The sequence below is a fragment of the Copadichromis virginalis genome, linkage group LG18, assembly GCF_057382275.1.
Source record: "Copadichromis virginalis isolate Kocher_CV1m ecotype Utaka linkage group LG18, C_Virginalis_male_GT1.1, whole genome shotgun sequence".
NCBI classification, from domain to species: Eukaryota; Metazoa; Chordata; class Actinopteri; order Cichliformes; family Cichlidae; genus Copadichromis; species Copadichromis virginalis.
The window spans coordinates 12,851,398-12,865,032 of NC_140635.1; the positions used below are offsets into that span (position 1 = coordinate 12,851,398).

The 13,635-nt window shown below is 39.7% G+C and overlaps 1 protein-coding gene across 2 annotated transcripts in view; it reads right to left on the reverse strand.

Annotated features, from left to right (window-relative positions):
• LOC146687401 (guanine nucleotide exchange factor VAV3-like) overlaps positions 1–13,635 on the reverse strand; it is a 49,803-nt gene that overhangs the window by 12,175 nt on the left and 23,993 nt on the right. For both annotated transcript variants that reach the window (XM_085438814.1, XM_085438813.1), the window contains exons 15-23: positions 12,365–12,474; positions 10,388–10,489; positions 9,806–9,897; positions 8,380–8,423; positions 7,375–7,399; positions 5,863–5,993; positions 1,807–1,872; positions 1,542–1,576; positions 1,284–1,400 (exon numbers count right to left, since the gene is read on the reverse strand). In XM_085438814.1, coding sequence (XP_085294940.1) covers positions 1,284–1,400; positions 1,542–1,576; positions 1,807–1,872; positions 5,863–5,993; positions 7,375–7,399; positions 8,380–8,423; positions 9,806–9,897; positions 10,388–10,489; positions 12,365–12,474 — 722 coding nt within the window. The remainder of the gene's footprint in view (positions 1–1,283; positions 1,401–1,541; positions 1,577–1,806; positions 1,873–5,862; positions 5,994–7,374; positions 7,400–8,379; positions 8,424–9,805; positions 9,898–10,387; positions 10,490–12,364; positions 12,475–13,635) is intronic.

The following is a 13,635-nucleotide window of genomic DNA, read 5'->3' on the forward strand; positions in this document are numbered from 1 at the left end:
CTTGATTCCAGATTGTGCCACCCTCTGCAAATTTAGTGGATAATTACTTTTTCACATAGGGGCAGATAGATTTGGATGGCTTTATTCTGTTACAACATGAAATCATCATTTTGAAAGCTTTATTTTGTATTTACTCATTTATCTATCTCCAGTACTATATTTCTAAGTACTGCAAGTACTATATTTCTAATTAAGAGACCAGTAAGCTCTAACTTGACCTTATTTTATTATATAAATTTATAATTATATAACTAGAGAAGGGCCAAGTTTAATTAATTGTTGTCCTTATAGAAAAGTTGTAAAATAAACCACAACAATGGCAAATGCAGTTTAGCGTAACCTTGAATAATAACTGTTGCATGAAATAAACTGATGAAATTTAACCCACAAACGCACTAAAGTGCAAAATTAAGTAACTGTGTAAAACCATAACAAGATGCATCCCTGGATCCATTTCAGCGAGAGACAGCGTTATAGAAAAATCCCCCAGGACGAAACTCTTCCGATTTTAACCAACAAAGCAACAACAGGATTTAATGAATTCAGTTTTATTTCTTCACGCCTGTAGAGCAAACGGCGGCACTTTTTGCTGGGTGAAGGATTTTTTTTCACTGTGAAAATGAATTTTTAATTTGTTGGATGCTTGTGTCAAGAATAGTGAAATTTTTTCGTTGATAAGATGGTCTCTTAGGAAATTAGCTACCTCAACAGTCAGCACTGATGCATTTACATACTAGGAGGGCTGGGAACAGTATGTTTTCTCCCAACTATTTTGTCAACATTTAGAAGCTTGTTAGAAAATTAGGGTGAAAGCAGACACTTCAAAACTTGGACCAAATAGGTTTATATTGCTAGAACAAACCCTAAGAAATGTTTCTTTTCTCATTTTAGACCTTTAGAAGCGACACTGCTTTTCCAAACGTTTGCACTTCAGTATAAACTGTGACTCATTACACCAGACATGATTTTTTTTTGTCAATCTTCAGTTACTAGATGCTGCTGTCACTACAACTTATTTTGCAGTGACGACTGGAACATAGCATGATCTCCTTCTGCTGCAGCCCATCCACTTCAACATTTGATGAATTGTTTGTTTTCTGAGTCATTTGCATGTGGGCATTTTGTTTTCTTGAATTATTCCCACCATCCGTCTCTCGCAAGAAGGTGTTTTTGCCCACAAGACTGGTGCTGACTGCATGTGTTGTGTTAATTTCATTTTTATTTTTTTGGTAAAAGAGTGAAAAATGTCGGAGAAAATAAATAGAAAGCAAGATGTCACTTACTTTATGCTGATTGCATATTCAGTGCACTCTTTACTCCTGTGCCGAATCAGATACGTGCTGTTTTCCCGGTCCAAGAGGGCGACCTCAGCTTGGCATCTTTCCATAGGCCCTGCAAACCTCAACATCCATAAACAGCTACTGTAATTGCACTGATCCACTCACAATGCATTGTCATAGTCAATGTATAGCCAACATTATCTATAATCTGGAGTAAGAATGAACTGTGGCCATCCTTAGACATTTATTTTTGCCACTTACCAGAGCTGGGCAGAATAATCGACAGGTTTTGGAACCTGGCATAGAAAAATAATTGTGGTTATTTTGAGTTTTGATTGAGTCAGATCAGAAGGTAGAGGTCATTTATGTGATATTCAAGGCATATCTAATAGCTAAAATCCATCTTCTACAGTGAGAAAACTGCAATATAAAAGCACTACATTCTTCTGCCAAAACATCAATACACTGAATGCATTGTAATGATACTAAATTTGTCTTATTGATCACAATAAACATGCACACTTACACACGGGCAAGGCCTCACAGCATCGCTTGGAAAGAAGCCAATCTTGCTTGTAGCCAGATTTTTGCCCTGCAAAGGCAACCGCTTGTTAATCGCATTATATTTGTCTGGGAGCAACTGCACCTCTCTCTCTCTCCTTCTCTTCCTTTTCTCTTCCCCTCCCACTCTTGCCTCAATAAATCCTCAGCAATTAGCACACAACAAGCACTGCATCTAATTTGTAGCCCGAGTTAATTATGGTTCAAACTCTGCCGGCAGTTAGATTTGTACTGCATCAAAACAAGAGCCTCGTTTAACACTAAATAATGGATCTTATTCTGGTCTTTAAATATCCAAACAGCGTGATCTCTTGGGTTGGTGCTAAAGACTCACAATTGCATTTTAGCTAACCCGCCTGAAGCAACAGGCTTTATGTGAAATCATTAATTCCTCCAGCAAACATGGAGTAACAGACTTTTGTTCTCCAGTTAAATAAACCAATTTGGTCAAACGGGCGATCGTGGCTCAAGAGTTGGGAGTTCGCCTTGTAATCGGAAGGTTGCCCGTTCGAGCCCCGGCTTGGACAGTCTCGGTTGTTGTGTCCTTGGGCAAGACACTTCACCCGTTGCCTACTGGTGGTGGTCAGAGGGCCCGGTGGCGCCAGTGTCCGGCAGCCTCGCCTCTGTCAGTGCGCCCCAGGGTGGCTGTGGCTACAATGTAGCTTGCCATCACCAGTGTGTGAATGTGTGCGTGAATGGGTGGATGACTGGATATGTAAAGCGCTTTGGGGTCCTTAGGGACTAGTAAAGCGCTATATAAATACAGGCCATTTACCATTTACCAAACAAATTACTTGTTGTTGTTTTTTTTACATAGACTTGTCTCTACTTGGATTGTTTAGTTTATTGTATAACCTTGTTTCTCTATTATGTACATTGTCTGGCAGACAGTAATAAGAATATGCATCAGCATTAAGCTGAAGATAATCTGAGTTTCCAGTTCCAAGTTAGAGGTCAATTTGAAGTCCATTGAGCCAATCTGAGAAGACGTTGAGTGGTGAAGGCATGTGGAGCTCTTCATTCGCCTTCCTGCCCCATTTATGCTTTCCTACTCACTCCTCCTTATTAGAGTATAAAATGCTTTTTGGGACCGTGCAAGCCCCGAAAGTAACTAGATTGGAAAGCAAATCTTTACCCATCTCTATGATTCATTCTGTGTAATAACATTTCATCAAAGGTTTTTTGAGAGCCCTTCTCTATTTGTTATGCTTTCGATAAGCGTATGATAAAGATTAAACTTATTACTCTGTTGGCATAAACAGGCAGGAGCCAAGGGATCAAATGAAATTACAGTGATTGATTGTATTGTTCTGCCAGTGGGATGGGGGATAATTGCCTTCTGGGTAACAGGGGATATGAATTCTCAATGTTCTGTAATTCCATCCTCTGGCGCCACTGGGGACATTGGAGATTAAAGATACCCTGTGGAGTTTTCATTGTAAGCAAACATGACTTTGTTAGGATTCAGGGTTTCTTTCCAAAATGTAGTGTGTGACTGTAAGACCTCACAAACTTACTGAAAACAAAACCTTCTATTCCTTCTTTTATTATAGGTATCACAGACCTCTTCTTCAAATGTAAAAAGTAACAGAGGCAAAAATAAACATTTTGAGGCTATATAGTTAATAATAACAAGAAGAAGAAGAAGAAGAACAGAATAAAAGGCTGATCGACATAGTGTTGAAATGAATGAGCGTGGTTAACTGATCCTTGCTGCATGCAGAATGCCAGATAACCAGAATGGCCCAGAGGTAAAAGTTCCAGAGGAATTTATCCCATGGAAAACTAGGCCCACATCATTATTCAAAACAACCACCTTTAGCTACAGTAACTCAAAATAATCATTTCTGTGTGACTGATCAGTTTCTCACATTGTTGTGAAAGAATTTTGGTCCATTCTTCTTTACAGTGTTGATTTTGTTCAAGCATTCATTTCATCTGCTCTCCCTTATGTAGCAGGCTTGTCAGAGAAAAACGTTCTCCAAGTGTGACAATATGGTGCATTTTTATGACCGAGCAACAGCCTCAGACATAAACTGGTTCATCCCAAGGACAGAACGCCCAAACACAGGGTAAAAAACAGTTTATGAGCTGAGTGCAGTGAGGAGTGTTTGGACGTCTACATAGCAGAAACCAAACAGGGACTGCACAAATGCATGGCACAACATAAGAAAGCCACCTTAACAGGACAAACTTCAGCTAGGGTGGCCGTAGTTCAGGTGGCAGAGAGGTGACCTCAGAGTAAAGATGGACAAAGATGGACAAAGATGGCAGATGGGTTGAAAGAACAGTAAAAAAGGCCATCTACATCCACTGTGAATGATCAGCATTGAACACAGGTGATGGCTTACGACACCAACTATCAGCCACCTGCAATCCAATTCTGAGATCCCTTCCCAAGTACGTCAACCCCTATTCACACTATGCCTAAGGTGACCTCAATAGCTCATGTGATGCTGGAGTGGGACAATGTCTTACAGTGGTTTCACCTGTCAGCCCCGGTGACAGGAATGACTCATGCCTTTTTTCACACTTTGGCTCACAGAACACACCTCAGAACCTCCTCCAACCCCTCTTGGATAAGAGGCAAAAAAAACCCTAAAGAAGTCCAGTTTCTTTCTTTTCAATTTCTGAAGGCTGCCAATACCAGGATGCCAATGAATCTACACAGTCCTGATAGATGATAAACTTCCGTAAAAGAATTTCTTGAAACATGCATTCACACCACTTGAAAACTTGTACAGTCATATTACAATAAGGTTGATTACAATAAGGCGGGTGTTGATAAACCTGGAAACTGCTTGTGTAGCCACTTCTCCCTGCTTTCATAGAGTGCTTTAAAAAATTCTGTGTCAGTGCATGTGTGGAAACCAGCTTCATATTTAAACCAATGGAAAAAAAATGATACAAACATAACAGGAATCCGCTTATCAAATACTGCTCCACTGTTGGTTATAAAGTCAACAGGACAGCTTTTAGTTAAGCTATTTACATTATCATTATGCAGAGCTCAGGAATACACAAATGTGTTTTATCAGATAATTCCTGTGATTATCCCCTTCCAACATGCAGGGTTACCATGGTAGCAAACAATGCAGTGCCATCAGGTCTGTGGCATGACATTCTGGTCGCTGCTCTATCAGCTTACATGAAGTCTCATGGCATTCATGTCCTCACCCTCCACTATGTGCTCTGTCACAACAGAGAGAAACATGAAGCACAGGAAATCGGGCTAACTGCCTACTTCCAGCTGCGCTGTTGGCAAAGACTGCAGTACGATTGGACCTGTACCAGAGGAGAAGGATGAGGCTTTAGCACCAAAATAAAGCAGAGTGAGAAAAAGCTAAGGAGGCTGCCGGAAGACCCCAGATAAATCGCCATCCCTTCAAAAATAGAAAAGGTCAAATGCTCTCAACCGCTGGCTGACCTCGTGAGATGGTTGTTAATGTGCCGGTCCCCGAGGTTGCACACCACCATTAGAACGTCCTCCAGAGCCTGAGCTGTATGCCGTTTTATTGTTTCGCCGTGGCAGTCAATTAATCAAGTGGAGCCACTAATTGGTTAGATCATCTGATGTAGCCTCTAATTCAATCTAAAGAGTGAAAGAACAGCCAAATAACCCGTTTGTAATGTAACAGGGGTCCAGTGAAGCTCATACAAATCTTCAGCTGATATTTTTAATTGGAGCTGACCTCATCATACTGTCACATTTGCGGCTCACCTGATAGGACACCCGATGTGATGAACAACAACAATGCAATTAGTGATTTATAGCAAACGGCGACCAAAGGGAGATAAATTGTTGAAGTCACCACATTAATCTACATTTTTGAAAGCTTTTCTGTCACCTAACGGCATCATCCAGCATTAAAGGAAGATGTAACATACAGCACAGATTCAAAGTCATGACAGTGCAAAGACATTGCGTGTACCACACCAAACCTAGTCAGCCATAACATGTTACTTTTTCATAGAGTCACAGATGTTGAGATAAAACAAGGTTGAGCTGAGTGACACGCACCTGCCACCAAGAGCTGTGCAAGTCGGCAAACATCAGTTCAATGATATCCCCCACGTGAATGCTCAGTGGGGGCGCACACTGAGAAGAGGGGATGCCACTGTAGTCTCTGATCACAACCATCCTGGGCAAACCTAGCAGACAGGGAGCGTAAAGACATTAACACTCAAAATTAGAAACATTTTGTGTGACTTTTTTGAGCAACATAGAGAACTAATACATTGTGATCATTCATTTTATTTAAGGGATATAAATAGTGCAGCTACATGACCGAGAAATGTCATGAAAAAGGTGCTTTTGGTTGATTGCTCAACAAGCAGACCTGGGCTATGCAGTGAAAGATATGAGAAAATACACCTTTTTTTTGGGAAATTCAAGTGAACCACCCATTCCATCATTTTATCCACTTTCACCACTAAAATGCCCAAAATAAATTTCCTGTATTCTTCTTACCCTGAAGGTTTAAGCACATTCTCTAACCTGATGTGTAACAGGTACATAACTACACAATTGATGATAGTGGATTCTGTCAATTTTGATAACAGCCTAAACCATCATACTGTCACTATTCTCAAAAGCAACAATTTGCCATTGCAGGAAATTCATCTCTTTGATTCCTGAATGGCTCAGTACCAATCTTTCCACGGCATGGCAGACAAATACAGCCATGAGCACGGGGCTAAGGCTAAGACTAAATACCCCTGCCAACTTAAAAGACACAGCCACTTACTCTCTCCTGACTCACACATCTAGACTTCTCAGTCGCATCTCCCTTCCAGCCACAACTGCCTTGCAAACCAGCCTGGGGAAACTATTAGCTGGCTCTGACCTCAGATGAATGGAATATCTCACATTCATGTTTTTAATAAGAACAATAAGCACAAATGTCTTTCTCATAAAGGCCCTTATGGAAATTGATTTATCACAAAGGCACAGCTCAGCAGTTGAGGCTGAGGCATATAGACTGCTGGAAGTGTTTTTCTGCCGACATTTCTCCTGCCATGGTTCTCATAATGATTCCACCCACACCAATTCATCTCGGTGCTGTCTAGAGTTTAAGCATCACGGCATGAAGTGAGAAAGAGGTTTCTGTGGTCTGGTTAAGGATTTCTTCTGCATTCTATTATTCATTGGTTATTCTTGCTTAAGTATATTTGTCAAGAGGAAACTGTTGCTGTTCATTACCTCCCTTTAAACACTGCATGCATGTGAGCAAAAGAGATTTGAGTATTTGTGCAGAAGTGCATTTCTAAGGAAGAATCTTGAGGATTTTTTGTGGCCAAAAAAAGAAGCATTTCAGTTGAGTAATATGTGATCAAAAGCGAATCACAGCATTGAAGGGTTAGCTTTAAACCACCCTCTATCTGTTACAAAACTCACTCTGGCCTGTGACTAACCATCTCCTTTTCATCCTGTCTGCATTTCTGTTTTGCTACAGAAGTGAGATGAAAGAAGCTTAAGAGGTACCACGTAAAGCCCTTAGCAGGTTCACAAAAGTGGTCAAGCCATACTGACCTGGGTCCGCTGGTGTTGTGTTGTCCTGTGAATGGAAAGAGAAAGCAAGATGCAAGAGAGAGAAAAAAGCATGAAACCAAGAAAGGAAGAAAGAAATATGGAGGAAGGAAAAGATTGATAAATATAGAGGTAGAGGTTTCTTACTCCCTGTGTAGGATCAGCCTGACCTGCACAGTGAGTCACATTCTTAATACATCATTCTGTGAGTGTTCTATTTTTAAGGTGGTTAGTTAAACAATATGAAAAGTTAAAGACGGAAATCAAGAGTAAATTGTCAAGGTTTCATCTTTTTAGTATAATAACCAAATAAAAACTGTAAAAGACATAAATATTGTATTATTTTATCCTTGTTATGACTACAATAGATTGTCTGCAAATTATGTGGACACAATGTCTTTATTCTGCAATTGCAGTTGAAGAAGGAGAATGAAACTTGGCCATTTAAGGATATTTTTGAGGATTTTCTGCATAAACAGTTGGCTGTTACGTGCCACAGATTTAGCTATGGACTCCTATACTTCTTAATTGAGGCTCTGTTTCAAAGTTGACACATAAAGACTGCCATCTAAATAGTCAATAAAGACTAAACTGGCGAGATACACCAGCTGCTGTGATTGGACAGCTGTTACATGCTAGTGCTCTGCCTTGTATTTCATTCAAATTGTAGGCGCTACACTCTGTACAAGTCTTTCAATTAAGGAGAGTCTTTAAATCAGTGTAATGTTGCTGCAAGACGAGGAACAATAAAATTACCACTTAAGCAAAGTTTTCAAAAGGGAGTTGACATTTGTATACCAACATCTTTTATCAACTTAACAAGTGTAAACTGTTCACTAGTATGACCAACTCACTGGAATATCAGTTTACATGGGCACAAAATCATTCCTCACTTATATGTGTCCATAGATGAGAGTGCTTTTGTGCTCGGCGCTACAGTTCATCTGTCTCCATAATTATGTTAGCTTAAGTGTCTAAGTCACAGAAGAGAAACAGACCGGGTCTTACCTTGGGTCTCAACTTGACAGGCTCTGCAGTGAGGTGAAGAACAGCTACAGTGAGAGGAATACAATATGAGTGCGTGGTGGCTTTCTGACATGCAACCTCAGCTGTCAACCTCTGCTAGCCCTCATCATGCCTCTGAATGCATAAAGACCACAGCACTTCTGTTAAGAAGGCTTGTCAAAGGCCTCAGCTAGCTTTAGCCAGCCTGTGCATTCAAGGAGAGTAAAGAACTCAAACTACAGCACCAGAATGGTGACACAGGCCCACAACTAGACATAGGAATAAGATTCAGCAAGTACTAAATGAAGCAAACAATTATATATGTAATATATATAATTATATGTAATATAAATATTTGTAATTTGCTACTTTGTTTGCTACTTTGCTACTAATACAGAATTTAGATTTTCCTTCAGGGAGAAATAATCTGTACCTTTTCAGAGGAGTAACAGTGTGTGAAAAACTAAGTACATCGAATTAATCGGTAGCCTTTAGAGCTACCTTTAGCAGCAACAACTTTAAATGACTGGTTTATCTCACATCATTGTGGAGGATTTTTGGCTCCCTGTTGTTCACAGCATTATTTCAGTTCACTGAGATTGTGCATTTCAGTCAGGTTGAGGTCTGCACTTTGACTGGGCCAACTTCATTTCTTATTCAGCCATTCTATTGGAAATCTGCTCATGTTCTGGGGATCATTGTCCTCTTAGATGACCCAGTTTTGGTCATTTCATCATTTTCATCAGCATTATGGCCAAACATCTCCATCTTGTCTGTCCAAAGGATACCGCTCCAGAAGTTACAAACCTAAGCCATGCTGCCATGTTCTTTTTAGAGAAAAGGTGCTTTTTCTTGTCAACTCTCCCAAAGGAGCCATACTCATTTAGTCTTTTCCAATCGTAAAAAGGTGATGTGTCTCTGAGATGTGTCTCTTGGGGTTCTGTTTTGGGTTGGGTTTGTTTTTTCAAAATTTCTCTTGGGTATTAAACGGTCTGATCTTGACCTTGAATTTGCCACTCCTGAGAAGATTGTGGCATTGTGTTAAGACAAAGATGATGAGTTAATTAAGTTCCTTTGATTAGCAGCAACTGGCTTCTACTTTCTCTCTTAATTCTTATAGCAGCAGTTTAGGTGTACTTAGATTTTTCACATGACTGTGAAAATCCACATGGCTGTAAATTTTCTATACAGTTGCAAATCTGGTACGAGTGTTTTATACCAGAAAAAAACTCAAAAGAGTGACCAAACTGTTAAAAGGACTTTCTCTAAGGAGCACAAATGTGCTCAGTCGACTTCATGGGTTTTTTTGCCTTTTAGATGTTTATATTTTGTGTGTTTTTAATCAAAACTGTGGCATGATGGTGATGACAAGGGTCACCCAAAATGTGGGATTGAGCAAAACAATTGGTTTGAGAGGTTTTTCTCTCACCTGTTCTCCCACAGACTCCCAGTCGACCCAGACACTCTTTATGAGCCCCCAGGCCACATTTTAGACAGAGATAACCCTGGTTAAAGATGCCCCTGGAGACAACACAGAATATATTTCATGTACAACAGCGCCCTTATAAGAAACACACTGACATTTAGAATTTGCTCTGAACACCCTCAAGATAAGAGGAATGGTACAGCACGTACCATTCAGCTTTAAAACTGATGATTTCTGTCAAACACTGAGATTCAGTTCAGTATCATGTTCTTGATAAAATAATACTACTAACAATTAAACTAAGCTCATTTCAAAATAACCTTCTTTTCCCCAGAAAAAGTGACTGAAAGCCAAAATATATAATGGGTCATTATGTTCCTTCATGTATTCAATGGAAAAAAGATTTGAAAGTTATCTTAAGAGAGCTATCAGTGAAATAACACATGATGGTTTGCTATCTTTGAGCTATTCATGTAGTTCGAGTTCATGGCAACCCTGTTTCAGGTACACGAGTGTTTGAACTTCATCCCAAAAACATAATCATCTAAAAAAAAACAAAAAGAGCTCACTGACAATTAATCTTACCTAAGCAAAAGATGACAGAAGCTGCAGGAAGTGATCCTTTCAAACGTGTGCATCTTAAAATGGTGGGAGTTGTGGGTGGCCTTCTCCGGTCGGATATTTGATCTAAGACAAAGAAAAATGAGCAAAACGTTGCTTAAACACTAAAATGAACTAGCAGCTCTGCATGGTTGTGCTTAACCAGAGCGCGTTAATGCTAACAAGCATGCATGTGAATATGGTTACGATCACAATGCTACCATATGCTTTGCGGCTTTCATGTTTACCACAACCTCTATTGTAAGCTGTTTCACATATGAGTGTTCTGAAAATGCTGAAACAATCAGGTTAGAGCTTGTCCAAAGTTGTCCTTCCTCACATGTAGCACACAGTAGAAGCTAGCACATGTCAGCCACATTATTACTGAAATATTCTGTTTTTTTAGCCAAGTACTGGCCAGTACTTGAATGCTGTGACCACAACATTGCCTGCTCTACTGTGAAATTGAACACCTGACATACTTTGTTTGAAGAAGTCGACAGGTTAAACCACCTAAAATGGTTCCCATGCACCTTTTTCAGGTAGGCTTAAAAAAAATCCAGAGCTGCATTGAATATGCACAAACAGCTTTAGTTAAACGTGTGAGGATGCTAATATTTGCTAATTGTCTCTAAACACAAACTACAGCCCCAGGATCATGCTGCTCATATGGCTAAAAACATGTAAGAACTACGTTTGTATGAGTGGGCGTCTCAGTAGTGGGAACAATTTTCTTCCTGTTTACTCAAATACAATTCATTCTTAATAATTTCTTCATCAACTAAACAGAGCAACTTTGTTGGGGAAGAACAATCTTTAGTTTATTCCTTCAGCTGATTGAAATAAAAGCAATTTTACCTACAGTGCACGCATCCGAATAAATGAAGAGGACTTGAATGAGCCCAGGCAAATCTAATTTTGATCTGCATGTGTGTATCTGCACCATGAGAGGTGGAAACGTGAATAGCAGGAATAGGCAGCCTTTCTGGAACGTGAATAAACACACAAAACATTTTTGTGTTAAACACGCCATCCAGAAGCCGCTTAGACTGAGTGCTCCCATAAGTGAGTCCTTCATCAAAAGCCCACATCCTCTTAGGTAGGTACAATTTTCACTTTTTGAATTGGCCCCTTCTGGTGTCATTACTCAATGCACAGAGGCACAAGTCGCTGTTTTCAGGTGCAAACCCTGCCCGTGCGGCAAAACAGTTTTAAACCTGGGGTGAAAATGGATACAGCCTTTTCTTTTAAATTTTGGAAATTACACATTCAGTTTTTAGTGCCAGGGGCTTAATGGTAATGGAAGTGTAGAAATTCATACGTCACTGCATAAAGTTTAAGTTCAAGGAAAGACAGAGAAGTACTAAAACTGCACATTGTGTACTGTACAATTTGCATTGCTGGTACAGTAAACATATCAAGAATACTTTCACCGAGAAGTTTATTTAGAAAGGCCACAGCATACAGTTGGGTTTCACATATATATACAACCCCAACAAAAAAACATTTGTTCAGTCAGAGTGTGATGTCAAAACAAGACAGTATTCTTCCAAATCAACATAAAATAGGATGTGGATGGGATATCTGCCCGCAAAAGCTTCCTACTGTTACAAAATAATATGAAAGATATATCTCCATAAAGCACTGATTTGAAAAACCATCGAGGCAGAGTGACTTCTTTGTAGTTCTGCAGCTCTCTGGAACAGTTTATGTGCAGCTGTATATGTGTGTGTGAGTGTGTTATCTTACTGTTGTCAGCAGTGTGTGCTTGGTAACAGCTAAGACCTGATCAAACAGTGCACATGAAAGAGTCAACACCTCTTTTGGCCTTGGAATAACACACATGCAAACAAAGACAAATAAACAGCGTACACACCCACGCATAAGACCAGTGTGATTACGTGTCTGCAGCACGGCTACCAAACTGTCACCGCTGTGGTGTTCATGTCTCTGTATACTTACATGGCCATTTCAAACTGATCCAGCCACTTCTTCTTCAGCTCTCTGGTCTTAAAAAAGAGTTCAAAGCCCGTGTGCCCCTGCTGGTGTGTCACATAGAACCCGTAGCACCACTGTGGGGTTCAAGAAGAAGGAAATAATCAAATTCACTAGTGTGTTTTGTTTTCTTTTTCTTTCTGATGCAATCTTTCTTCACAGCAAGAACAAACTTTTCATCTATGTCATAAATCCCCAATACCATGACAGGTTGTTGCAATGTAGTTATCCGTTTAACTGTAAATAGTGCATCGTGCTCTGTAATTGGGATGGATGCATTGTCTGAAATACCAGAGAATGACTACTGAGCTACTGGCTGTTAAAACAGCTGAATAAAAACCTTCAGGGAAAATAAAATACACCCAAGTAAACTCTGAGTGACTCCATCCGATGCTGTTGTTTTACTGGCTATCATATATTCCAGTTTGTGAGTTTGTATTCAAGTTAGGAATGCAGATGCCCACACGGTCTTTTGTCAAGCTGAAATTATTGCTACACATACGATAATAATAAAATAGCGCTTCATTTTTGGAAAACATGTTTATAGGCCTTTTTTTCTTTTTTATGAAAAAAACAGGACAATTTTTACATTATTAAATATGAAACTCAAGTCGAGAGACAGTCACCTTAGCTTCAGTTAGTCTACACTCATTTTTTAATTTAGACTATAATTCAATTCAATTTACTTATATGCCATCTGCTGCAACTATAGTTCTGACTATACATTCATACAGTACTTTAGAAACCAATGCAGGCACAGTGACACCGTCTGCACATTGACAGACCTCGGGGGTCCAAACCTGCCCAATAAAGTCCTTGGGGCCCCTCTAGTGAGACCAGTGACACTTGAGTTGTAAGTTACACAAACCCATACAAAGTGGCAATGAAAAACTAAAGACTCATATTGCTGATAAGCTGCAGTGTGAGTTCAATCGATTCAGCTCCCAGTAGTTGCTTCTAAGTGAGGACGATGGGCAGGTCAGACTTTGAGAACTACCCCTTATCTCGCTTTAAAACTAGCTTGTGAAGCTGTTTCACTCAAAAACTACAAATACGTTGGAAATGTGTTGAGGACACTGTGTGCTCACAGTCGTTGGTGATTTCCCTGATCCATTTCTGCACCTACAGAAAATGTCTCTCTTTTCTTTTTTCTATTTTGCCTCTGCAATCAAAGACAACCATGTTTGCACTGTTATAACTATAGCTACATTTATCTATGATTGTACTGCATGTATGTG